At 45.7% G+C, this 27432-nt stretch overlaps 1 protein-coding gene across 1 annotated transcript in view; it reads left to right on the top strand.

Annotated features, from left to right (window-relative positions):
- The first annotated feature begins 1915 nt into the window (after positions 1-1915).
- The window catches only part of nmbr (neuromedin B receptor), a 52202-nt gene continuing 26685 nt past the window's right edge, over positions 1916-27432 (top strand). Inside the window, exon 1 of the mRNA XM_034078648.2 lies at positions 1916-2496. Within this exon, the coding sequence (XP_033934539.1) occupies positions 2084-2496 (413 nt within the window). The 5' untranslated portion in view covers positions 1916-2083. The remainder of the gene's footprint in view (positions 2497-27432) is intronic.

The raw sequence follows: 27432 nt of genomic DNA, 5'->3' as shown, positions 1-27432 counted from the left end.
ACAGAGCTCATTTATTCTGCACCAGTCTCTCTCTTTAATTATCCCATTATGGTCACAGTGCCCCATCTGTCTTGTTCACCCCCCCCTCCAGAAGTATGTGGACACGTGAGGATATATTGATTATGAAACAGGTCGTTACAAACACAAGAGCATTTGATAAAAGCGCTGATCCTTCATTATGACTTGCTGTTCTTAACACCATGAAAAAAACTCTGTCCCATAAGTCCCATTTAGTGTCTTGTTGTTTTGGTATTGTCTTGTTGTTGCGTGTTGGCACCTTGAGTTTATTGTAATGTCGTTGTCCCTGAACAATGACACATTAAAGATCTATCTGTCTGTAACCACGAGCAGATCAATACAGAATCAACCTTATACACCGAGTGGTTGGAAGATACACATATAAAGTACTCAGGGCCACCTTGCACTACATCCTCCTGAACACTAGGGGGCAGTATGCATCTCATGGGGATTTCTTTCCCATGTTGCATAAAATAATCTCAACGTTTATGATAGTTGCGTGTTTAGTTCAGCACGATAATCTCCACATCTTAAAGGTGCGGTCGGTCATTCTGGAGAAACCAGCTCGAGTGCGCTAGAATTAGAAAATACACAACCGGAAAAACAATCGGAAAGTGAGTTTATTTAAAGGTAATTAGTTAGAGGCCCTATTTTATCAGTATGTATATATAATATCCATGGCTGTCGGACGTTCAGAGCAACAAGTGCACCTCGAGCCGGTTTCTCAAACCGACCCACCTTTAAGACATCTGATGCTTCTGCAGTAACAAGACAACGATAGAGAGGAACTGCAGCGCGACTGCTTTCATGGTCTCTGACCCATCAGGCCGACACGAGCTTTGAGGACTCGTTCCTCTCTCTGCTCCACACACACACACACACACACACACGCACGCACACACACACACACACACACACACACACACACACACACACACACACACACACACACACACACACACACACACACACACACACACACACACACACACACACACACACACACACACACACACACACACACACACACACACACACACACACACACACACACACACACACACACACCATGTATACATCACTTCAGGGGACATTACATTGACTTACATGCATTTCCTGGAGACTTATCCTAACCTTAACCAAGTCTTCACCCTAAAAGTAATGATCTCTTATGGGGACCTCCATTTTGTCCCCATAAGGGAGGCGAGTCCCCACACGTGACTGTGTAAACAGATGTAGGTCCCCACAAGTATAGTAATGCTAGTACACACACACACACACACACACACACACACACACACACACACACACACACACACACACACACACACACACACACACACACACACACACACACACACACACACACACACACACACACACACACACACACACTCCCTCTCACACACTCCCTCCCTCCCTCTCTCTCGCTCACACACACACACACACACACACACACACACACACACACACACACACACACACACACACACACACACACACACACACACACACACACACACACACACACACACACACACACACACACACAGACACACACACACACACACACACACACACACACACACACACACACCCTCTCTCTCACACACACACCCTCTCTCTCTCACACACACACACACACACACACACACACACACACACACACACACACGCACGCACGCACGCACGCACGCACACACGCACACACGCACACACTCCCCTCTCTCTCCTTCACACACTCCCCTCTCTCTCCTTCACACACTCCCCTCTCTCTCCTTCACACACTCCCCCTCTCTCTCTCACACCCTCTGAGTCTCAGCTCTCAGTCAGAGAAACTTTCCTCCTCCCGGTGTCTCTCTCTGTCTCCTCTCCTCTCCTCTCGCTCCTCTCCTCTCGCTCCTCTCTCTCCTCTCCTCTCCTCTCCTCTCCTTCCTCTCGCTCCTCTCTCTCCTCTCGCTCCTCGCGCTCCTCGCGCTCCTCTTCTCCTCGCTGCGTCTTTACGCACGGAGCTCCGGTTGGCTTCTCCCCTCTGGACACTTCCCTCCCGGAGTTGGATCTCGAGATGGAGTTCGGGATGGAGGAGCAGGACCTCCTCCTCTTCCCGGAGCTCCTCCGCCCTAACGGCTCGGAGTCGGAGGGGTTTCCCGGAGACGGCGGAGAGACGGTGCACCTGGTGGTGCGCTGCGTCATGACCTCGGTGTACATCCTGGTCATCACCGCGGGGCTGCTGGGGAACATCACGCTGGTGAAGATCTTCATCACGAACAGCGCCATGCGCAGCGTGCCCAACATCTTCATCTCCAGCCTCGCGGCGGGGGACCTGCTGCTGCTGCTCACGTGCGTGCCGGTGGACGCCTTCCGGTTCTTCTCCGTGGAGTGGGTGTTTGGAGAGGCCGCGTGCAAACTCATCCCCGTGATCCAGCTCACCTCCGTGGGGGTGTCCGTGTTCACGCTCACCGCGCTGAGCGCAGACAGGTAGGCGCCGCGCGACTCTCTTTACATTCCGCGCGATGTGTCTGCTGCAGGGCAACAACCTGCTGCAGGGCAACACGCACATCCCTAAGAACTGCTCATCAGGGAGGGACACTATCATACATGTTACTATCATTACTGTTATCCGACAGGTGGGATAACATAAGATTAGATAAGAGTTTATTTAACCAGATGAAAGCATTGAGACAACATCTCATGTTCAAGCTGACCTGGCAGAAGGCAGCAGCGCTACTCGTTCTTACACACACACACACACACACACACACACACACACACACACACACACACACACACACACACACACACACACACACACACACACACACACACACACACACACACACACACACACACACACACACACACACACACACACACACACACACACACACACACACACACACACACACACACACACACACACACACACACACACACACACACACACACACACACACACACACACACACACACACACACACAGAGACATGGAGTACAGAGCACACCACTCGGCAGAAAGCAGTCCCTACAGAGAGCCCATCAGGACAGAGAGAAAAAAAAAAAAAAAAAGTTTTAACAACATGTTTATTTATTGACTCTTCATTCCTCTATAATCATTTTGCACAAAGATGGCGCTGTTTGTCAGAGCACTTCATGCTTCTGGGATTTCATGACGAACAGCTCCAACGCCTGTGTGTATGGGAACGCCTCTGGTGCTGGTCCATTAACTGCCAGCGTTTCCCACAGATCTGTTTCCCACAGATCTGAAATATACTTGGGGGGGGGGGGGGGGTGGTAGCGGGGGGGGGAACCTTTCTGTTGGTCGCTTGTTAGCAGACCCTTCACGCGATGGCAGAGCGAACAGGTTCAGGCAGGGCCCATAATGATAGCCCATAGTTTAAATCTACTACCCACACATGAACACATGGACGTGGGTTACTTTAAAAAATAAATAAATGTATTTATAAATGTATTTAGGAACCTATCCATGTGATTTTTAGTGGGGGTCGACCTCAAATCCTCTAGGGGGTCCAGGGGCATGCCCCCCCGGTAAGATTTTATTTTTTATGTTGGAGTTAAATGCATCAATCTGGTGCATTTTGAGGGGAAATAAAGAGACTAGATCTATGGAAACACCTATATTAAACAGAACTGTATACATTTCAATAATCATAAAATCATGGCCATAACCAATAACATCCCATTTCCAATATGAACAAAACACTGAAACTTGTTTATTCATTTATAGTTGTGAGTGTGTCTGTGCTCCTGAACCAGCCTCTCCTGTCTCCCCCCTCTCCTGTCTCCCCCCTCTCCCTCCTCTCCCTCCTCTCCCCCTGCTCCTCTTTGAGGCAGCAGCAAAGACTAGTTTTCTCTCAACAAGTTTTAAAAGTGTATCTTACCTTTTTTCACCCAGTTAACTTTTTATTTATTTATTCATGCATATTTTACTAATCACACTACATTTCATTTAGCTGACGCTTTTATCCAAAGCGACTTATAATGACCGATTACAGGGACATTCTCCCTGGAGTAACTAACGGCTAAGTGCCTTGCTCAAGGGCACACTAGTGGTGGTGTTCCTGGCGGGATTTGAACCCACAGCCTTCCGATCTTCAGCCCACCTCGCTATCCATTAGACCAATCACTACCCTCTCAAATGGAAATATGTGTTTACATAAACGGTGACCACACCGTTTGAGACCCACTGAGAACTTAGACTAACTATCTAAACACGCAGAGAGTCCTTTACCTCACCTGAGCTGAGCTGATCCCGAGCTTGAATGACACACAGAGACCAATCAAGGGCTTTGATTTATGATCTGTATGACAGTGGCCGTGTCGGCAGGCCACATCATGTGGACAGCCAGTCACCCTGTGTGAGGCAGGCCACTTAACAGGCCAGAAGGAGGCGAGATCAGTGCAAGGGAGCGAGGGATCATCGTCCACAAGTCAATCGATCGCAGATGGCGTCGTGGTCACGGACGAATACAAAACAATTATAAAAAAAAAATTATTAAAAAATTATAAAAGAAAAAAAAACTAAATGGGTCGCGAAATATACCTGGGCGGCCGTTAATATACCTGGGCGGCCGTTAATATACCTGAGCGGCCGTTAATATACCTGAGCGGCCGTTAATATACCTGGGCGGCCGTTAATATACCTGGGCGGCCGTTAATATACCTGAGCGGCCGTTAATATACCTGGGCGGGCGGCCGTTAATATACCTGGGCGGCCATTAATATACCTGGGCCGTTAATATACCTGGGCGGCCGTTAATATACCTGGGCGGCCGTTAATATACCTGGGCGGCCATTAATATACCTGGGCCGTTAATATACCTGGGCGGCCGTTAATATACCTGAGCGGCCGTTAATATACCTGGGCGGCCGTTAATATACCTGGGCCGTTAATATACCTGGGCGGCCGTTAATATACCTGGGCGGCCATTAATATACATGGGCCGTTAATATACCTGGGCGGCCGTTAATATACCTGGGCGGCCGTTAATATACCTGGGCGGCCGTTAATATACCTGGGCCGTTAATATACCTGGGCGGCCGTTAATATACCTGGGCGGCCGTTAATATACCTGGGCGGCCGTTAATATACCTGGGCCGTTAATATACCTGGGCGGCCGTTAATATACCTGGGCGGCCGTTAATATACCTGGGCGGCCATTAATATACCTGGGCCGTTAATATACCTGGGCGGCCGTTAATATACCTGGGCGGCCGTTAATATACCTGGGCGGCCGTTAATATAACTGGGCGGCCGTTAATATACCTGGGCGGCCGTTAATATACCTGGGCGGCCCGCCCAAGTATAGTCTGTGTGGGAAACCCTGAAAGTGTTCTCAAAGCTGGTGAAGGTGCAGCTAGTCTGAAGTACTTTGTAGACTGCAGGGTAGCTGGTGGAGGTGCAGCTAGTCTGAAGTACTTTGTAGACTGCAGGGTAGCTGGTGAAGGTGCAGCTAGTCTGAAGTACTTTGTAGACTGCAGGGTAGCTGGTGAAGGTGCAGCTAGTCTGAAGTACTTTGTAGACTGCAGGGTAGCTGGTGAAGGTGCAGCTAGTCTGAAGTACTTTGTAGACTGCAGGGTAGCTGGTGAAGGTGCAGCTAGTCTGAAGTACTTTGTAGACTGCAGGGTAGCTGGTGAAGGTGCAGCTAGTCTGAAGTACTTTGTAGACTGCAGGGTAGCTGGTGAATTTACTCCAGGTGGAACTAAAGTCTGATTCAACACTTGGTTATATTTCACATCATTCATCCAGATCTGAGAAGTAACTAAAGGGATTAAATACATGTAGTGGAGGAGAAGTACACCATGTACCTCTGAACTGTAGTGGGGTAGAAGTACACCATGTACCTCTGAACTGTAGTGGGGTAGAAGTACACCATGTACCTCTGAACTGTAGTGAGCAGAAGTACACCATGTACCTCTGAACTGTAGTGAGCAGAAGTACACCATGTACCTCTGAACTGTAGAGGAGTAGAAGTACACCATGTACCTCTGAACTGTAGTGGGGTCGAAGTACACCATGTACCTCTGAACTGTAGTGGGGTAGAAGTACACCATGTACCTCTGAACTGTAGTGGGGTAGAAGTACACCATGTACCTCTGAACTGTAGTGCAGTAGAAGTACACCATGTACCTCTGAACTGTAGTGAGCAGAAGTACACCATGTACCTCTGAACTGTAGTGAGCAGAAGTACACCATGTACCTCTGAACTGTAGAGGAGTAGAAGTACACCATGTACCTCTGAACTGTAGTGGGGTAGAAGTACACCATGTACCTCTGAACTGTAGTGGGGTAGAAGTACACCATGTACCTCTGAACTGTAGTGGGGTAGAAGTACACCATGTACCTCTGAACTGTAGTGGGTAGAAGTACACCATGTACCTCTGAACTGTAGTGCAGTAGAAGTACACCATGTACCTCTGAACTGTAGTGGGGTAGAAGTACACCATGTACCTCTGAACTGTAGAGGAGTAGAAGTACACCATGTACCTCTGAACTGTAGTGGAGTAGAAGTACACCATGTACCTCTGAACTGTAGTGGGGTAGAAGTACACCATGTACCTCTGAACTGTAGTGAGCAGAAGTACACCATGTACCTCTGAACTGTAGAGGAGTAGAAGTACACCATGTACCTCTGAACTGTAGTGAGCAGAAGTACACCATGTACCTCTGAACTGTAGTGGGGTAGAAGTACACCATGTACCTCTGAACTGTAGTGGGGTAGAAGTACACCATGTACCTCTGAACTGTAGAGAGTAGAAGTACACCATGTACCTCTGAACTGTAGTGGGGTAGAAGTACACCATGTACCTCTGAACTGTAGTGGGGTAGAAGTACACCATGTACCTCTGAACTGTAGAGAGTAGAAGTACACCATGTACCTCTGAACTGTAGTGGGGTAGAAGTACACCATGTACCTCTGAACTGTAGTGGGGTAGAAGTACACCATGTACCTCTGAACTGTAGTGGGGTAGAAGTACACCATGTACCTCTGAACTGTAGAGAGTAGAAGTACACCATGTACCTCTGAACTGTAGTGGGGTAGAAGTACACCATGTACCTCTGAACTGTAGTGGAGTAGAAGTACACCATGTACCTCTGAACTGTAGTGGAGTAGAAGTACACCATGTACCTCTGAACTGTAGTGGGGTAGAAGTACACCATGTACCTCTGAACTGTAGAGAGTAGAAGTACACCATGTACCTCTGAACTGTAGTGGGGTAGAAGTACACCATGTACCTCTGAACTGTAGTGGGTAGAAGTACACCATGTACCTCTGAACTGTAGTGGGGTAGAAGTACACCATGTACCTCTGAACTGTAGTGGGCAGAAGTACACCATGTACCTCTGAACTGTAGTGGGGTAGAAGTACACCATGTACCTCTGAACTGTAGTGGGTAGAAGTACACCATGTACCTCTGAACTGTAGTGCAGTAGAAGTACACCATGTACCTCTGAACTGTAGTGGGGTAGAAGTACACCATGTACCTCTGAACTGTAGAGGAGTAGAAGTACACCATGTACCTCTGAACTGTAGTGGAGTAGAAGTACACCATGTACCTCTGAACTGTAGTGGGGTAGAAGTACACCATGTACCACTGAACTGTAGTGGAGGAGAAGTACACCATGTACCTCTGAACTGTAGTGGGGTAGAAGTACACCATGTACCTCTGAACTGTAGTGGGGTAGAAGTACACCATGTACCTCTGAACTGTAGTGAGCAGAAGTACACCATGTACCTCTGAACTGTAGTGAGCAGAAGTACACCATGTACCTCTGAACTGTAGAGGAGTAGAAGTACACCATGTACCTCTGAACTGTAGTGGGGTCGAAGTACACCATGTACCTCTGAACTGTAGTGGGGTAGAAGTACACCATGTACCTCTGAACTGTAGTGGGGTAGAAGTACACCATGTACCTCTGAACTGTAGTGCAGTAGAAGTACACCATGTACCTCTGAACTGTAGTGAGCAGAAGTACACCATGTACCTCTGAACTGTAGTGAGCAGAAGTACACCATGTACCTCTGAACTGTAGAGGAGTAGAAGTACACCATGTACCTCTGAACTGTAGTGGGGTAGAAGTACACCATGTACCTCTGAACTGTAGTGGGGTAGAAGTACACCATGTACCTCTGAACTGTAGTGGGGTAGAAGTACACCATGTACCTCTGAACTGTAGTGGGTAGAAGTACACCATGTACCTCTGAACTGTAGTGCAGTAGAAGTACACCATGTACCTCTGAACTGTAGTGGGGTAGAAGTACACCATGTACCTCTGAACTGTAGAGGAGTAGAAGTACACCATGTACCTCTGAACTGTAGTGGAGTAGAAGTACACCATGTACCTCTGAACTGTAGTGGGGTAGAAGTACACCATGTACCTCTGAACTGTAGTGAGCAGAAGTACACCATGTACCTCTGAACTGTAGAGGAGTAGAAGTACACCATGTACCTCTGAACTGTAGTGAGCAGAAGTACACCATGTACCTCTGAACTGTAGTGGGGTAGAAGTACACCATGTACCTCTGAACTGTAGTGGGGTAGAAGTACACCATGTACCTCTGAACTGTAGAGAGTAGAAGTACACCATGTACCTCTGAACTGTAGTGGGGTAGAAGTACACCATGTACCTCTGAACTGTAGTGGGGTAGAAGTACACCATGTACCTCTGAACTGTAGAGAGTAGAAGTACACCATGTACCTCTGAACTGTAGTGGGGTAGAAGTACACCATGTACCTCTGAACTGTAGTGGGGTAGAAGTACACCATGTACCTCTGAACTGTAGTGGGGTAGAAGTACACCATGTACCTCTGAACTGTAGAGAGTAGAAGTACACCATGTACCTCTGAACTGTAGTGGGGTAGAAGTACACCATGTACCTCTGAACTGTAGTGGAGTAGAAGTACACCATGTACCTCTGAACTGTAGTGGAGTAGAAGTACACCATGTACCTCTGAAACTGTAGTGGGGTAGAAGTACACCATGTACCTCTGAACTGTAGAGAGTAGAAGTACACCATGTACCTCTGAACTGTAGTGGGGTAGAAGTACACCATGTACCTCTGAACTGTAGTGGGTAGAAGTACACCATGTACCTCTGAACTGTAGTGGGGTAGAAGTACACCATGTACCTCTGAACTGTAGTGGGCAGAAGTACACCATGTACCTCTGAACTGTAGTGGGGTAGAAGTACACCATGTACCTCTGAACTGTAGTGGGTAGAAGTACACCATGTACCTCTGAACTGTAGTGCAGTAGAAGTACACCATGTACCTCTGAACTGTAGTGGGGTAGAAGTACACCATGTACCTCTGAACTGTAGAGGAGTAGAAGTACACCATGTACCTCTGAACTGTAGTGGAGTAGAAGTACACCATGTACCTCTGAACTGTAGTGGGGTAGAAGTACACCATGTACCACTGAACTGTAGTGGAGTAGAAGTACACCATGTACCTCTGAACTGTAGTGGGGTAGAAGTACACCATGTACCTCTGAACTGTAGTGGGGTAGAAGTACACCATGTACCTCTGAACTGTAGAGGAGTAGAAGTACACCATGTACCTCTGAACTGTAGTGGGTAGAAGTACACCATGTACCTCTGAACTGTAGTGGAGTAGAAGTACACCATGTACCTCTGAACTGTAGTGGAGTAGAAGTACACCATGTACCTCTGAACTGTAGTGGGGTAGAAGTACACCATGTACCTCTGAACTGTAGTGGGGTAGAAGTACACCATCTACCTCTGAACTGTAGTGGGTAGAAGTACACCATGTACCTCTGAACTGTAGTGCAGTAGAAGTACACCATGTACCTCTGAACTGTAGTGGGGTAGAAGTACACCATGTACCTCTGAACTGTAGTGGGGTAGAAGTACACCATGTACCTCTGAACTGTAGAGAGTAGAAGTACACCATGTACCTCTGAACTGTAGTGGGGTAGAAGTACACCATGTACCTCTGAACTGTAGTGGAGTAGAAGTACACCATGTACCTCTGAACTGTAGTGGAGTAGAAGTACACCATGTACCTCTGAACTGTAGTGGAGTAGAAGTACACCATGTACCTCTGAACTGTAGTGGGGTAGAAGTACACCATGTACCTCTGAACTGTAGTGGGGTAGAAGTACACCATGTACCTCTGAACTGTAGAGGAGTAGAAGTACACCATGTACCTCTGAACTGTAGTGAGTAGAAGTACACCATGTACCTCTGAACTGTAGTGGGGTAGAAGTACACCATGTACCTCTGAACTGTAGTGGAGTAGAAGTACACCATGTACCTCTGAACTGTAGTGGAGTAGAAGTACACCATGTACCCTCTGAACTGTAGTGGAGTAGAAGTACACCATGTACCTCTGAACTGTAGTGGGGTAGAAGTACACCATGTACCTCTGAACTGTAGTGGGGTAGAAGTACACCATCTACCTCTGAACTGTAGTGGGTAGAAGTACACCATGTACCTCTGAACTGTAGTGCAGTAGAAGTACACCATGTACCTCTGAACTGTAGTGGGGTAGAAGTACACCATGTACCTCTGAACTGTAGTGGGGTAGAAGTACACCATGTACCTCTGAACTGTAGAGAGTAGAAGTACACCATGTACCTCTGAACTGTAGTGGGGTAGAAGTACACCATGTACCTCTGAACTGTAGTGGAGTAGAAGTACACCATGTACCTCTGAACTGTAGTGGAGTAGAAGTACACCATGTACCTCTGAACTGTAGTGGAGTAGAAGTACACCATGTACCTCTGAACTGTAGTGGGGTAGAAGTACACCATGTACCTCTGAACTGTAGTGGGGTAGAAGTACACCATGTACCTCTGAACTGTAGTGGAGTAGAAGTACACCATGTACCTCTGAACTGTAGTGGAGTAGAAGTACACCATGTACCTCTGAACTGTAGTGGGGTAGAAGTACACCATGTACCTCTGAACTGTAGTGGGGTAGAAGTACACCATGTACCTCTGAACTGTAGAGGAGTAGAAGTACACCATGTACCTCTGAACTGTAGTGAGTAGAAGTACACCATGTACCTCTGAACTGTAGTGGGGTAGAAGTACACCATGTACCTCTGAACTGTAGTGGGGTAGAAGTACACAGTAGCAGAACATGGAAATACTCAATTAAAGTACAAGTGCCTTCAGATTGTACTTGCGTGCGGTGCCTTAGTAAATGTCCTCCCGTCCCCCGACAGAAGAATAGCCCTTAGCGCGGGTCAGAGAAGTGACTGGCTCGTCATCGCGGACCGTCTGGCTTCCTAGCTGCGAAGGAAACATATTTCTATAGACCAGGGTTGTCAAACTCAATTTCTTCGCGGGCCACATCAGCATTGTGGTTGCACTCAAAGGGCCAGTTGTAACTTTAAGATAATATATCAAAATACATATATAAATATTTAATATATATAAAATAATGTATTATATGACATTATTGCCTCTGCATTGGATTATCATCGGATAGGGTAATAACTTCATAATTAACTACGTCTGAAAGCAGAAGTCTAGGGCAAATCATTGCAGGTCTTTTCACTGAGAATGTTACAAAATGATTTAAAAAAAAGGCAAATTCTAAGAAGAAAATAATATTTTGAAGAAAATAAGAGTAAAAAACTTGTTCTGAGAAAAAAAGTCAAATTCTGAGAAAAAAGTCAAATTTGAGATGCATTGTGGGACATGTAGTTTATGGGCAACGTCTTCTGTAAATCGGCATGTAACCGTATAATAAACATATTATATTCTTTGCAAGCTCTTGAGGGGCCGCATGAAATGAAGTCGCGGGCCGGATTTGGCCCCCGGGCCTTGAGTTTGACACCCCTGCTATAGACTGTCAGCTGCTGATCGAAAGACCTTCACTTCCTTTCCTCACTATGCCCTGGAGGTGAAGAGCCCGCGGGACCGCCGTCAGCTTTGGGGCGTCATGTTCTGTGAGCCGTGAGCAGCACCCTCTCACCTCGGGATGATCATGAAGCTGCCGCTGAACACACATTCAGCCTCTGGGAGGAAGGACGCAGGTTTGAAGTTCCTGCAACAGGCGAAGCATGCTCACTTGCTCAGGAGTCAGATTCAGACATGTGTTGATCAGTGATTAGCTTCCCCGCGCGGCACGGCCGCAGAGGCCGATTAGCGGCGCAGGGTTGAGTGGTGTGGATAATAAGGGAGGAGGAGGAGGAGGAGGAGGAGGAGGAGGAGGAGGAGGACATCCTTCAGAGGAACTGACAAATGATTCGTGGACAAAGTTTGTATTTTGTGATATTTAATAAAGTAATTAAGAAAGTCAATAAATGGATCTGAACCCCTTAACATCCCTGTAACCCCTTAACATCCCTGTAACCCCTTAACATCCCTGTAACCCCTTAACATCCATATAACCCCTTAACATCCCTGTAACCCCTTAACATCCCCGTAACCCCTTAACATCCCCGTAACCCCTTAACATCCATATAACCCCTTAACATCCCCGTAACCCCTTAACATCCCTGTAACCCCTTAACATCCCCGTAACCCCTTAACATCCCCGTAACCCCTTAACATCCCCGTAACCCCTTAACATCCCTGTAACCCCTTAACATCCCTGTAACCCCTTAACATCCATATAACCCCTTAACATCCCTGTAACCCCTTAACATCCATATAACCCCTTAACATCCCCGTAACCCCTTAACATCCCTGTAACCCCTTAACATCCCCGTAACCCCTTAACATCCCCGTAACCCCTTAACATCCATATAACCCCTTAACATCCCCGTAACCCCTTAACATCCCTGTAACCCCTTAACATCCATATAACCCCTTAACATCCCTGTAACCCCTTAACATCCCTGTAACCCCTTAACATCCCTGTAACCCCTTAACATCCCCGTAACCCCTTAACATCCATGTAACCCCTTAACATCCATGTAACCCCTTAACATCCATGTAACCCCTTAACATCCCCGTAACCCCTTAACATCCCCGTAACCCCTTAACATCCCCGTAACCCCTTAACATCCCCGTAACCCCTTAACATCCCCGTAACCCCTTAACATCCATGTAACCCCTTAACATCCATGTAACCCCTTAACATCCCCGTAACCCCTTAACATCCCTGTAACCCCTTAACATCCCTGTAACCCCTTAACATCCCTGTAACCCCTTAACATCCCCGTAACCCCTTAACATCCATGTAACCCCTTAACATCCATGTAACCCCTTAACATCCATGTAACCCCTTAACATCCCCGTAACCCCTTAACATCCCCGTAACCCCTTAACATCCCCGTAACCCCTTAACATCCCTGTAACCCCTTAACATCCCTGTAACCCCTTAACATCCATGTAACCCCTTAACATCCCTGTAACCCCTTAACATCCCCGTAACCCCTTAACATCCCTGTAACCCCTTAACATCCATGTAACCCCTTAACATCCCCGTAACCCCTTAACATCCCCGTAACCCCTTAACATCCCTGTAACCCCTTAACATCCATGTAACCCCTTAACATCCCCGTAACCCCTTAACATCCCTGTAACCCCTTAACATCCCTGTAACCCCTTAACATCCATGTAACCCCTTAACATCCCCGTAACCCCTTAACATCCCCGTAACCCCTTAACATCCCCGTAACCCCTTAACATCCCCGTAACCCCTTAACATCCATGTAACCCCTTAACATCCCCGTAACCCCTTAACATCCCCGTAACCCCTTAACATCCCCGTAACCCCTTAACATCCCTGTAACCCCTTAACATCCATGTAACCCCTTAACATCCCGTAACCCCTTAACATCCCCGTAACCCCTTAACATCCCCGTAACCCCTTAACATCCCCGTAACCCCTTAACATCCCTGTAACCCCTTAACATCCCTGTAACCCCTTAACATCCATGTAACCCCTTAACATCCCCGTAACCCCTTAACATCCCCGTAACCCCTTAACATCCCCGTAACCCCTTAACATCCCTGTAACCCCTTAACATCCCTGTAACCCCTTAACATCCCTGTAACCCCTTAACATCCCCGTAACCCCTTAACATCCCTGTAACCCCTTAACATCCCTGTAACCCCTTAACATCCCTGTAACCCCTTAACATCCCTGTAACCCCTTAACATCCCTGTAACCCCTTAACATCCCTGTAACCCCTTAACATCCCCGTAACCCCTTAACATCCCCGTAACCCCTTAACATCCATGTAACCCCTTAACATCCCTGTAACCCCTTAACATCCCTGTAACCCCTTAACATCCATATAACCCCTTAACATCCCTGTGACCCCTTAACATCCCCGTAACCCCTTAACATCCCCGTAACCCCTTAACATCCATGTAACCCCTTAACATCCCCGTAACCCCTTAACATCCCTGTAACCCCTTAACATCCCTATAACCCCTTAACATCCCTGTAACCCCTTAACATCCCCGTAACCCCTTAACATCCCTGTAACCCCTTAACATCCCTGTAACCCCTTAACATCCATGTAACCCCTTAACATCCCTGTAACCCCTTAACATCCCCGTAACCCCTTAACATCCCTGTAACCCCTTAACATCCCTGTAACCCCTTAACATCCATGTAACCCCTTAACATCCCCGTAACCCCTTAACATCCCCGTAACCCCTTAACATCCCCGTAACCCCTTAACATCCCCGTAACCCCTTAACATCCCTGTAACCCCTTAACATCCCTGTAACCCCTTAACATCCCCGTAACCCCTTAACATCCCTGTAACCCCTTAACATCCCTGTAACCCCTTAACATCCCTGTAACCCCTTAACATCCCTGTAACCCCTTAACATCCCTGTAACCCCTTAACATCCCTGTAAACCCCTTAACATCCCCGTAACCCCTTAACATCCCCGTAACCCCTTAACATCCATGTAACCCCCTTAACATCCCTGTAACCCCTTAACATCCCTGTAACCCCTTAACATCCATATAACCCCTTAACATCCCTGTGACCCCTTAACATCCCCGTAACCCCTTAACATCCCCGTAACCCCTTAACATCCATGTAACCCCTTAACATCCCCGTAACCCCTTAACATCCCTGTAACCCCTTAACATCCCTATAACCCCTTAACATCCCTGTAACCCCTTAACATCCCCGTAACCCCTTAACATCCCCGTAACCCCTTAACATCCCCGTAACCCCTTAACATCCATGTAACCCCTTAACATCCATGTAACCCCTTAACATCCCTGTAACCCCTTAACGTCCCTGTAACCCCTTAACATCCCTGTAACCCCTTAACATCCCTGTAACCCCTTAACATCCCTGTAACCCCTTAACGTCCATGTAACCCCTTAACATCCCTGTAACCCCTTAACATCCCCGTAACCCCTTAACATCCCCGTAACCCCTTAACATCCCCATAACCCCTTAACATCCCTGTAACCCCTTAACATCCCCGTAACCCCTTAACATCCCCGTAACCCCTTAACATCCCTGTAACCCCTTAACATCCCCGTAACCCCTTAACATCCCTGTAACCCCTTAACATCCCCCGTAACCCCTTAACATCCCCGTAACCCCTTAACATCCCTGTAACCCCTTAACATCCCTGTAAACCCTTAACATCCCTGTAACCCCTTAACATCCATGTAACCCCTTAACATCCGTCACACACCGCACCTCCCACTTAAAGCCGTAGCCCCGCCCCCTTCACCTGAGACCCGCCCCCTTCCACGGAGCCCCGCCCCCTCCCCCTTAGCCCCGCCCCCTTCCCCTGAGCCCTGCTGCCCTCTCACTGAAACAGAAACATGCATTAATCAAGGTTCCAAATAAATCAAAACAAAATAAACTTAAATGCGGCTCCGACATAGTAGTTAGAATATCTTAAGGAAATAGGGGGACTTTTGGACGTGAGGAAAGTCTTTAACACAAAGACATGAGAGACATGAGAAGAGACATGTCTCTCATCTCTTTTTGGACGGTTTGACAAACAGATCCAGGACACATTTGGAAACTATAGACATGTATTGGGAGTCAGGTTTAAAAAAGGTCTTTTGAACATTTGCAAAAACAAAAAGATGATTCTATTACGTGGAAAGTACTTTAGGACGAAGAGGGACATCATGGGAGAAGCGGATTTGGAAAGACTGAGCATTTAATTAGAATTGGAGGATGCAGGGTGTGTCCGGTGCCTTGCTCGAGGGCAGCGCGGCAGTGACCGGGAGGTGAACTGGGACCTCTCCAAATGTTTAATAGAAGTCACTATCATTTTTGTAAACGTGTTCATAACATTTGAAAAGATAATATCTTCAAAGTTAGGAACAGAATGTTAGTAACGACTTTTAGAACAATTACAATTAGAAAGGATTTAGTTTTTTATACGAAATCCAAAAAATGTGTGTGTGGTGTGTGTGTGTGTGTGTGTGTGCTGTGTGTGTGCTGTGTGGTGTGTGTGTGTGTGTGTGTGTGTGGTGTGTGGGGTGGGTGGTGTGGTGGTGTGTGGTGTGTGTGTGGTGTGTGTGTGTGTGGTCTTAGGAAAGCTGCATCTTTCTTGATGTGACGGTGTGTAGTTAGTGTGTAGTTAGTGTGTAGTTAGTGTGTAGTCAGTGTATAGTTAGTGTGTAGTTAGTGTGTAGTTAGTGTGTAGTTAGTGTGTAGTCAGTGTGTAGTTAGTGTGTAGTTAGTGTGTAGTTAGTGTGTAGTCAGTGTGTAGTCAGTGTGTAGTTAGTGTGTAGTTAGTGTGTAGTTAGTGTGTAGTTAGTGTGTAGTCAGTGTGTAGTTAGTGTGTAGTTAGTGTGTAGTCAGTGTGTAGTCAGTGTGTAGTTAGTGTGTAGTTAGTGTGTAGTTAGTGTGTAGTCAGTGTGTAGTTAGTGTGTAGTCAGTGTGTAGTTAGTGTGTAGTTAGTGTGTAGTTAGTGCGTAGTTAGTGTGTAGTTAGTGTGTAGTCAGTGTGTAGTTAGTGTGTAGTCAGTGTGTAGTCAGTGTGTAGTTAGTGTGTAGTCAGTGTGTAGTCAGTGTGTAGTTAGTGTGTAGTTAGTGTGTAGTTCAGTGTGTAGTTCAGTGTGTAGCTCAGTGTGTAGTTCAGTGTGTAGCTCAGTGTGTAGCTCAGTGTGTAGTTCAGTGTGTAGTTCAGTGTGTAGTTCAGTGTGTAGTTCAGTGTGTAGTAGTGTGTAGTAGTGTGTAGTAGTGTGTAGTAGTGTATAGTAGTGTGTAGTAGTGTGTAGTAGTGTGTAGTAGTGTGTAGTAGTGTGTAGTAGTGTGTAGTAGTGTGTAGTAGTGTGTAGTAGTGTGTAGTTAGTGTGTAGTTAGTGTGTAGTTAGTGTGTAGTCAGTGTGTAGTTAGTGTGTAGTTAGTGTGTGTATTAGTGTGTAGTCAGTGTGTAGTTAGTGTGTAGTTAGTGTGTAGTTAGTGTGTAGTCAGTGTGTAGTTAGTGTGTAGTTAGTGTGTAGTTAGTGTGTAGTCAGACGTTGTTCAGGGTTAGTAAATGTCTGCATGGACGACATGATACCCCGTGAGACGGCATCACTTCTATGAAGGTCCTCGTATGAAAGACGTCCGTCGGCCCTCTCGTGCCCCTGAACATGAATTATTCACCATATGTTTAAAGACCTCTGTCCAGCGCTGTCAATCAAGCTGATCCAGTGCTCGCTCAGTGCAGAGCCTCCAGCACGAGGGCAGGTGAGAGGATTAGGAGAACACGTGTGACGACAGAAGAAAAGTGAATCTGATGGAAAGGGAGGACGAGCACTTCAAGAATTACAACCGCGTTTTTAATTCATGACATCTACGAGAAGAGAGCGGCACCGGAATTTAAATTCAAAAGGTTTCATTAATTTTCCTCAAAGCTGAACTCTCCATGGAGCTCTACTTTAAAGAGTCCTCTCCTGCTGATGTTCAGGTGTATATCAGTATGTAGAGTCTTTACTTTAAAGAGTCCTCTCCTCCTGATGTTCAGGTGTATGTCAGTATGTAGTGTCTCTACTTTAAAGAGTCCTCTCCTGCTGATGTTCAGGTGTATATCAGTATGTAGTGTCTCTACTTTAAAGAGTCCTCTCCTGCTGATGTTCAGGTGTATATCAGTGTGTAGTGTCTGTACTTTAAAGAGTCCTCTCCTGCTGATGTTCAGGTGTATATCAGCATGTAGTGTCTCTACTTTAAAGAGTCCTCTCCTGCTGATGTTCAGGTGTATATCAGTATGTAGTGTCTCTACTTTAAAGAGTCCTCTCCTGCTGATGTTCAGGTGTATATCAGTATGTAGTGTCTCTACTTTAAAGAGTCCTCTCCTGCTGATGTTCAGGTGTATATCAGTGTGTAGTGTTTCTACTTTAAAGAGTCCTCTCCTGCTGATGTTCAGGTGTATATCAGTATGTAGTCTCTCTACTTTAAAGAGTCCTCTCCTGCTGATGTTCAGGTGTATATCAGTATGTAGTCTCTCTACTTTAAAGAGTCCTCTCCTGCTGATGTTCAGGTGTATATCAGTATGTAGTGTCTCTACTTTAAAGAGTCCTCTCCTGCTGATGTTCAGGTGTATATCAGTATGTAGTGTCTCTACTTTAAAGAGTCCTCTCCTGCTGATGTTCAGGTGTATATCAGTGTGTAGTGTCTCTACTTTAAAGAGTCCTCTCCTGCTGATGTTCAGGTGTATATCAGCATGTAGTGTCTCTACTTTAAAGAGTGCTCTCCTGCTGATGTTCAGGTGTATATCAGCATGTAGTGTCTCTACTTTAAAGAGTCCTCTCCTGCTGATGTTCAGGTGTATATCAGTATGTAGTGTCTCTACTTTAAAGAGTCCTCTCCTGCTGATGTTCAGGTGTATATCAGTGTGTAGTGTCTACTTTAAAGAGTCCTCTCCTGCTGATGTTCAGGTGTAGATCAGTACGTAGTGTCTCTACTTTAAAGAGTCCTCTCCTGCTGATGTTCAGGTGTATATCAGTATGTAGTGTCTCTACTTTAAAGAGTCCTCTCCTGCTGATGTTCAGGTGTATATCAGTATGTAGAGTCTTTACTTTAAAGAGTCCTCTCCTCCTGATGTTCAGGTGTATGTCAGTATGTAGTGTCTCTACTTTAAAGAGTCCTCTCCTGCTGATGTTCAGGTGTATATCAGTATGTAGTGTCTCTACTTTAAATAGTCCTCTCCTCCTGATGTTCAGGTGTATATCAGCATGTAGTGTCTCTACTTTAAAGAGTCCTCTCCTGCTGATGTTCAGGTGTATATCAGTATGTAGTGTTTCTACTTTAAAGAGTCCTCTCCTGCTGATGTTCAGGTGTAGATCAGTACATAGTGTCTCTACTTTAAAGAGTCCTCTCCTGCTGATATTCAGGTGTATATCAGTATGTATATCAGTATGTAGTGTCTCTACTTTAAAGAGTCCTCTCCTGCTGATGTTCAGGTGTATATCAGTATGTAGTGTCTCTACTTTAAAGAGTCCTCTCCTGCTGATGTTCAGGTGTATATCAGTATGTAGTGTCTCTACTTTAAAGAGTCCTCTCCTGCTGATGTTCAGGTGTATATCAGTGTGTAGTGTTTCTACTTTAAAGAGTCCTCTCCTGCTGATGTTCAGGTGTATATCAGTATGTAGTCTCTCTACTTTAAAGAGTCCTCTCCTGCTGATGTTCAGGTGTATATCAGTATGTAGTGTCTCTACTTTAAAGAGTCCTCTCCTGCTGATGTTCAGGTGTATATCAGTATGTAGTCTCTCTACTTTAAAGAGTCCTCTCCTGCTGATGTTCAGGTGTATATCAGTATGTAGTGTCTCTACTTTAAAGAGTCCTCTCCTGCTGATGTTCAGGTGTATATCAGTATGTAGTGTCTCTACTTTAAAGAGTCCTCTCCTGCTGATGTTCAGGTGTATATCAGTATGTAGTGTCTCTACTTTAAAGAGTCCTCTCCTGCTGATGTTCAGGTGTATATCAGTATGTAGTGTCTCTACTTTAAAGAGTCCTCTCCTAATGATGTTCAAAAGATCCGTTCAAAAGAGACTTTCAAAAGAGACGTATGTTTTTTAAAGTGTCGGTGGAGATTATTTCTTGACCCTGTTTTAAAATATATTTTGGCTTTTCAAATGTTGCATTCCTGCCTAAACCTAACCAATCAGAGTAGGGGCGGGTCTTCACGGAATACACTTGGCGAACAAAATCAAGTTATTTCGCGGTTCACGTAAAGGCGAGTGGATTTATGGCAGGCAGTGAACCAACGATAAAAAGAACGGCTCTCACCAAGTACGACTCGGTTCTCTTTGTTCGTACCAAAGAGCCGTTCAAAAGAATCGGATGCTTCGCGAACGTCACATCACTAGTTTAATTATCTCGACTGTCAGTGAAGACAAAAGCATTTATTAATGTCCATGTTTCCTCATATCTGAATCAGAGTCAGCTCGATCACCAGGTATGTTGACACGTACGAGGAATTTGACTTGATGTCGTGGTGCATACAAGTAAACAAGAAAATAGAGTTATTTAGACACAATTAAGACGTATAGTTTGTTACATAAGAATAGATCATATAAGTGTTATTATGGGAGAATAACTATTCTTGTGGTACTGCTGCCTTATTGGGCCCATATTGAGCTATTAAGACCACAACTCATATACTACAACGTCCTTACTAAAAATATAGCAATATTTACTTTGAAATAGAGCGGAATAAAATACGTACTGTCGACTGTTTGACCGTTTAATTGCAGGCTAGTGTTTGTGTGAGTCATCGTGATGCGATTGGGGCTCAGGCACCATTGCTATCATTATGCTAATTGTCCATTAGCTTGTTGTGCGTTTCAAGGACCTTCAGGCCAGTTAAGGGCTCGTTAGTGGCCTTTAGTCTCGTTAGGGGCGCATTAGAGGCCATCGGGGTCCGAAACACAGCCGTGTGATCAGGAAATGAGCTCCCGGAAAGGAGCTGATGGGGAAGCGTTTCAGAAGGACAACGTGGCTGTTGGGGGACAATGCGGGTAAACAAGACCAGTCAGTACCTCGTGATCTGCAAAGTATCCGTTCATCTCTGAAACCACAGCTACCTCCCAAGAGACGGTGATTTATCAGCTAAGGTCCAAGTGACGAAGGAGGGAATATTGTGGCGTTAGAACAGCTTCACCACAGGAGGAGGTGACTGGACAGCACCCCCTGTCATACTGTCTTTCATCAGTACATCACAGGTCTCAGAAATATCCAGAGCCTGTCTCTGATTGGCTGAAACACCAAACAGATCATTGCAGCATTACCCATAATCCCCTCTGTTTCGGCCCTGTTTCCAAAGTGCTGATTCTCTGTGTGATACTTTAAGCCTCTTACACACCAAACCAGGGACGTGCACAGACATTTGGAGGGGCGAGTGCTCTAAACTGGAAAAAGCCCCCCCCCCGAAAAAAACCACAAGACCTTTTGAAAATTGTAACTTGTTTTTAATGTAAAAGAAACCAAACGATTATTACATCAACTAAATTGAACAGTAATTCACATCTCATAACAAAATAAGCGAAGGCGACGACTTTCATTCGGTGTCTTGATTTTAAAAATGAAAACCAGGGAAATTCTTTGTTTTGCGGTCTCATTAAAATATCCAATGTTAGGAACTATTAAAGACAACATGGGGACAATTCAATGTAGTTTGACCATTGCTGTGCAGTCATACTGATAAAATAGGGCTTCTAACTAATGACCTTAAATAAACTCACTAATTAATGAAACCAGTTCAACACGCATTATTCTTATTCCCATCTTTCTTTATGAGCGCAGTGACGGTAAGGTGTCTAATTACTTATTTATTTAGTATTCCATAACTTAGTAACGGAGATGGTCAAACTAAAGTGGAGACATGGCAGAAATCCTACACTGAAGCGGGACATTGAACTGTTCACCCGTGAGAGGGCGATCAAGAGAAGAGAGAGAGCGGCGCGTTGAGGGAGTTCACAGATGAGAAGACACAGAAAGACAGAAGCATGTAGGTGTTTTTTTGTAAATAACCGAGGGTATCAAGAGGCAGTAAAGCCCCCTTGTCCCTTATACCCTAACTGCCACGAGACAACTCAAAGTCAAGTTTCCAAAATCCGACACTGAGGTGGTCTTAACGCAGCGGCAGATGACAGCGCTGACAAAGTGTGTTTCCCGCAGCGAGACGCTACCATACTAATTGTGGGCTCATCAACTCTCGCTCTCTCCAGAGGGGCAGGTCAGACAAAAAGGCCAAACGGGCCGTTTCCCGGGCAACATTAGCCCGTGCACGTCACTGCACCAAACTGACACCAAAGAACACCAAACGTCGCCTCACGTCGCTTCACGTGTCTGCGTCCTGCGTGTGGCTCTGGAACACACCGCAAAGACTCCAGCCGACGGCCAAGCAGCACGTAGGAACTGCGCCTGCGTGAGTGGCAATACCTCTTCTCACCAGCAGGCGGCGGTAGGGTGTATCCGTCATTCAAAAGAGGCAACAACCGGAAGACAGACTGCGTGATAACCGAGAGAAGAAGAACAGACTGCGTGATACAAAGAGACAACAGATAGCGTGCTTTCCATGTTCCCTCCCCAGCGAGGAGCTCACGGGGCTTTCCGGAACCAGCTGTTATTGTGATGTTGAACTTCCTGCTTCAAATGCACAGGAGGAGGTGATAGGACGACACTTTAAAACTGCACAAAATGGAAATGTCTGGTTCCTCCGGCGAGGAACTTTACAAACACAAAGATAAACGGCCTCGGGGAATATGGAAGCTGAAATGTTAGCCTGACTAATCTGTCTGTAGAGAACCCCACATCACTGAGCCCAGACATGGCACCGGGATGAAAGCAGTAACTCCTAAACAGCAACACACTGTACACAATGGAAAGTCAAGCCAAGTATATTTATCTAATATCGAGTCAGAATATGACATGAGGCTTAATAACTTAAAAAAGTAAGAATGCAGTGAAATATAGGGTGTTGTTTTTAGACAACGCATCTTAAGTATATTTCATATTATTTTGAGTTGTTTCTCAGAAGAAAGAAAGTTGTTTTTATTTAATTTCTTTGATTGTTATGTTTGTATCGTCTTAACCGTGTCTGTGTGCACAATTGTTCCTTCGTAAACATAGGCTTAGTCGGTTAATTTAAACTCAGACCATTTTATTTATAACGAAATATATATATATATATATAGATATATTGTTTGATAACATCGAAACAGTTTAAATAAACAAAATCAAAGTTACAAACATGGGGTTTTCTGTAAATGTAACACATCCACCAGCTGTTGCCTTCTGGCACAAAGTCCCGGATGCCAGTCCAGCCCCTCCCCGCGCGGGGAGACGGCGGAGAAACTGCCGTTCGCTGCTCGTCAGGCAAGTATCGTGGACTTTAGTTTAATGTATGTTTAAATAAGTGGAGACTCACGAGCGTGCACTCATGGTCGCGCTTCAGAGAGGGAGGGGACGGAAGCCTCTCAGGACATGTCCGGTGTCTGGCGGTCTGGTGTGTGCCGCCGGCTGCCGGTCGCTCTGTGGTCCGCTCCGTCACAACAATGTACACCGAGGCACGAGGCACGGTCCTTGTATGTGCAAACCTCGTTGGCAACCGTTTTATAGTCTGCTGTGCTGCTTTCAAAAGAACGATCATCTTGTTTCAAGAAAGAAATCGTACTTGATTTTAGAAAACGCATTTTTATTGTAAAACCGAAACAATACGAGCATTTTGGATTATTTTGTAACACAACATTTCCTGATCCTGATAAACTAGTTCAGAAAATAGAAATCTTACCAAGTTAATATCCACTTGTCCTAGTGGCAGATTTCTATATTCCGAGCGAGGACACTTGTTTGATCATTCTTTGACTTCATTTTGGAGCAGGTTGGTTTCCTTCCAGTGTGTAAATATGTACCATGCCTCCCGGTCTGCAGACTTCCCAGCATGCATCCTGCTCAGAATACGACACTGAGATTAGCGCCGGGGTATCGCAGCTTCTTGAATAAACATGGAGCTGCTTCGGTTCCTGAGAGTCTCTCAAAGAAACCTCTCAGGGTCTCAGCTGCCACCATGCATGAAGCATGACACGCTGCCCTCTACTGCAGCACACACACACACACACACACACGCACGCACGCACGCACGCACGCGCGCACGCACACACATGGATGGATGGATGGATGGATGGATGGATAGATGGATGATGGATGGATGGATGGGTAGATAGATGGGTAGATAGATGGATAGATAGATAGATGGATAGATAGATGGATGGATGGATGGGTAGATAGATGGGTAGATAGATAGATGGATAGATAGATGGATAGGTGGATGGATAGATGGATGGATGGATAGATGGATAGATGGATGGATGGATCGATCATTATGGGCATTTTCTCTTTTTTCTATCACCCTAAATGTTGTTGGAAATGGGATTCAAATCGAGATTTTTTTTCTGGCGGAGGACCCACGACCCCCTGCTTTGTTTGTCCCCCCCCCTCAAACCAAAGCTAAACCCCTGGTCACACGCACAGGAAGAGAAGTGGTGATTTGTTTTATGCCGCATTGTTGTGAACGTCTGGACAGAAGCAGACGGATGATGGCGTGGAGCTACTGGAGCTCAGGTCATAAATCTCGGAGCTGTGTTCCAGGGAGCGCTCAGTCCAAATACAGTGAAGCAACGTTTTCCAGTTTCTCTTCTGCACTTTCTTCGCCCTGATCCATCCCCACTCCACTCGGGAAGCACGAATACTAGTGTTCTGCTAGCCGCCATGTGTTCAGACTTAATACATAAGGTTTTTAATGAAGCCGTATCATTCTGTAGTTAATTCAGCATCCTGTTACTGCGCCCATCTCAGCATGCTCAGCAGCTCCAGTGTAGATGCAATGACAAACTGAAGTCCTCCTCCAACAGACAGCATGAATATATACAGGACAGAGAACAAATAAAACAGATCAAATGGTGCAAGAGAATGTTTGGAGATGTGTTAATACAAATAAAGTAGAAATAGTGCAAGAAGAGTCGATACACAAGTACATGTACATAGGCAGAAAGCTTACACACCTTCCGGACTGAAAACTCATCTCTTTCGACTCCACTTCGAGCGATAGAATGACTAACAAAGAACTGCTAACAGAGCACTTATATACTAATAAAGGACTGGCTTATCTAAAGCCAGTTGAGTAGCACTTAAAATGCTTGGCTCTATGAAACCTGATGTACTTTATGATTCTGTTTTCTTCAAGGTTGTGTCTTCCTGGTCGAATGTACTTATTGTAAGTCGCTCTGGATAAAAGCCTCAGCTAAATGCAATGTGATGAAATGTACATGGAAGATAATATATTAGATAAATAATTAGCAAACAGATTAACGGTCTGGATGTTGTTCACAGAGTGCAGGGATGCCAGCGATTATTCGATTATTCGAATATTCGCTACAGTCTCCATAATCGAATATTATTTTTTTAAATCGATTTTATTTATATAATTATAATTTTTTTTAATGTTTTTTTTTTTTTTTTTCTGGCTTAGTTTCAACCAAAATATATATAAATATATATATGCTAATAATAGTAATAGTATTAATAATTGTAAATGGCCATTGGTCACACCACCAGTTTGTTTTCCTGTAAACCTGGTTGAAGCCTGCGCAGAGCAGACTGCTGCTGCAGCTGCTACACACCGACCCCCCCCCCTCTCCCTCTCACCTTGTGAGACACTCTCGCTAACAGTACAGTTTGTACTGTTAGCGAGAGTATATTTGATTCTTTTTTTTTTGTTTCTCCCGCGGGGGGGGGGTCGGTCGGTCGAATAATCGATTATTATTCGCCAGGGCTGCCGAATAATCGATTTTGATCATGGTCAGTTTCTGGCAACCCTAGTGTGTAATAGTCGGATGGTCTGTGGGATGAAGCCGGCTCTGAGTCGGCTGCTCTCATTGCAATACAACGTTACGTAACATAGTGTGAGCGCCCCGTGAGGAAGGTGGAAGACGCGCAATGTCTCGCACAGATATCCAGCTCCTAAAGAAATGCTTTCCCCAGTGTGGTGTGTTTACTCTCCTGCACACTCACTGACGTCCCTTTTGATGTCACTCTGTATTCCCTCCGTGTTTCCTCCTTCAGTCCTGTTGCCTCCATTGCTGCTCATACCAGGTGCATCTCACCGGCTCTCACAGCTCTTCACTGCACTCTGTGTGGTAATATGTACGGCCTGGAGACACGCTGGCTATCTCCTATACCTGGCATTAATAATCAATAACTCATCACCAAGACATGAAGTATGGCACAGCACAAATATGTACGATTTATGAGACAGGGGGACGACTCTGTGGCCCTGAGTGAATCACAGCGAGAAGAGTTATTGTTTAGAGACGAGAAATCAGAGTGAAATCTGGAGGACGAATCCAGTCCAGCTGGAAGCAGAAACTCAAACACAGTTCAACGTCCTGACACCAAGATACACGCAGCTTTTATACACAAACGATGCAGCATATAATAACATGTTGGAAATCAGCATCTTCTGTTTCCTTTCATATGTAAACAAAGATGGACACGGTCGTATTCTTTAAAGAAACACCACTGTAGACGGATTCTCACACAGAGATAAAGTCCAACACTCACGTCCGCTAGCCGATCTGCTCCAACAGCTTTTCAGTCTCTGTAATCACAGTTTCTGTCGTAGATACACTTTGGGCGAGACGGACATTAACAAAGCTAAGCTAAAGGAGGCTAATGTTGGGCTATAAAGGAAGTACAGCACGGTCACATGACTTCACGTCACCACCGCTAAGCTAAAGGAGGCTAATGTTGGGCTATAAAGGAACTACAGCACGGTCACATGACTTCACGTCCCCACCGCTAAGCTAAATGTGGCTAATGCTGGGCTATAAAGGAAGTACAGCACGGTCACATGACTTCACATCACCACCGCTAAGCTAAAGGAGGCTAATGTTGGGCTATAAAGGAACTACAGCACGGTCACATGACTTCACGTCACCACCGCTAAGCTAAAGGTGGCTAATGTTGGGCTATAAAGGAAGTACAGCACGGTCACATGACTTCACGTCACCACCGCTAAGCTAAAGGAGGCTAATGTTGGGCTATAAAGGAACTACAGCACGGTCACATGACTTCACGTCACCACCGCTAAGCTAAAGGAGGCTAATGTTAGGCTATAAAGGAACTACAGCACGGTCACATGACTTCACGTCACCACCGCTAAGCTAAAGGTGGCTAATGTTGGGCTATAAAGGAACTACAGCACGGTCACATGACTTCACGTCACCACCGCTAAGCTAAAGGTGGCTAATGTTGGGCTATAAAGGAACTACAGCACGGTCACATGACTTCACGTCACCACCGCTAAGCTAAAGGAGGCTAATGTTGGGCTATAAAGGAACTACAGCACGGTCACATGACTTCACGTCACCACCGCTAAACTAAAGGTGGCTAATGTTGGGCTATAAAGGAAGTACAGCACGGTCACATGACTTCACGTCACCACCGCTAAGCTAAAGGAGGCTAATGTTGGGCTATAAAGGAAC

This window comes from Pseudochaenichthys georgianus, unplaced genomic scaffold (genome assembly GCF_902827115.2).
Source record: "Pseudochaenichthys georgianus unplaced genomic scaffold, fPseGeo1.2 scaffold_455_arrow_ctg1, whole genome shotgun sequence".
NCBI classification, from domain to species: domain Eukaryota; kingdom Metazoa; phylum Chordata; class Actinopteri; order Perciformes; family Channichthyidae; genus Pseudochaenichthys; species Pseudochaenichthys georgianus.
This window is presented reverse-complemented; position numbering and strand designations above follow the sequence as displayed.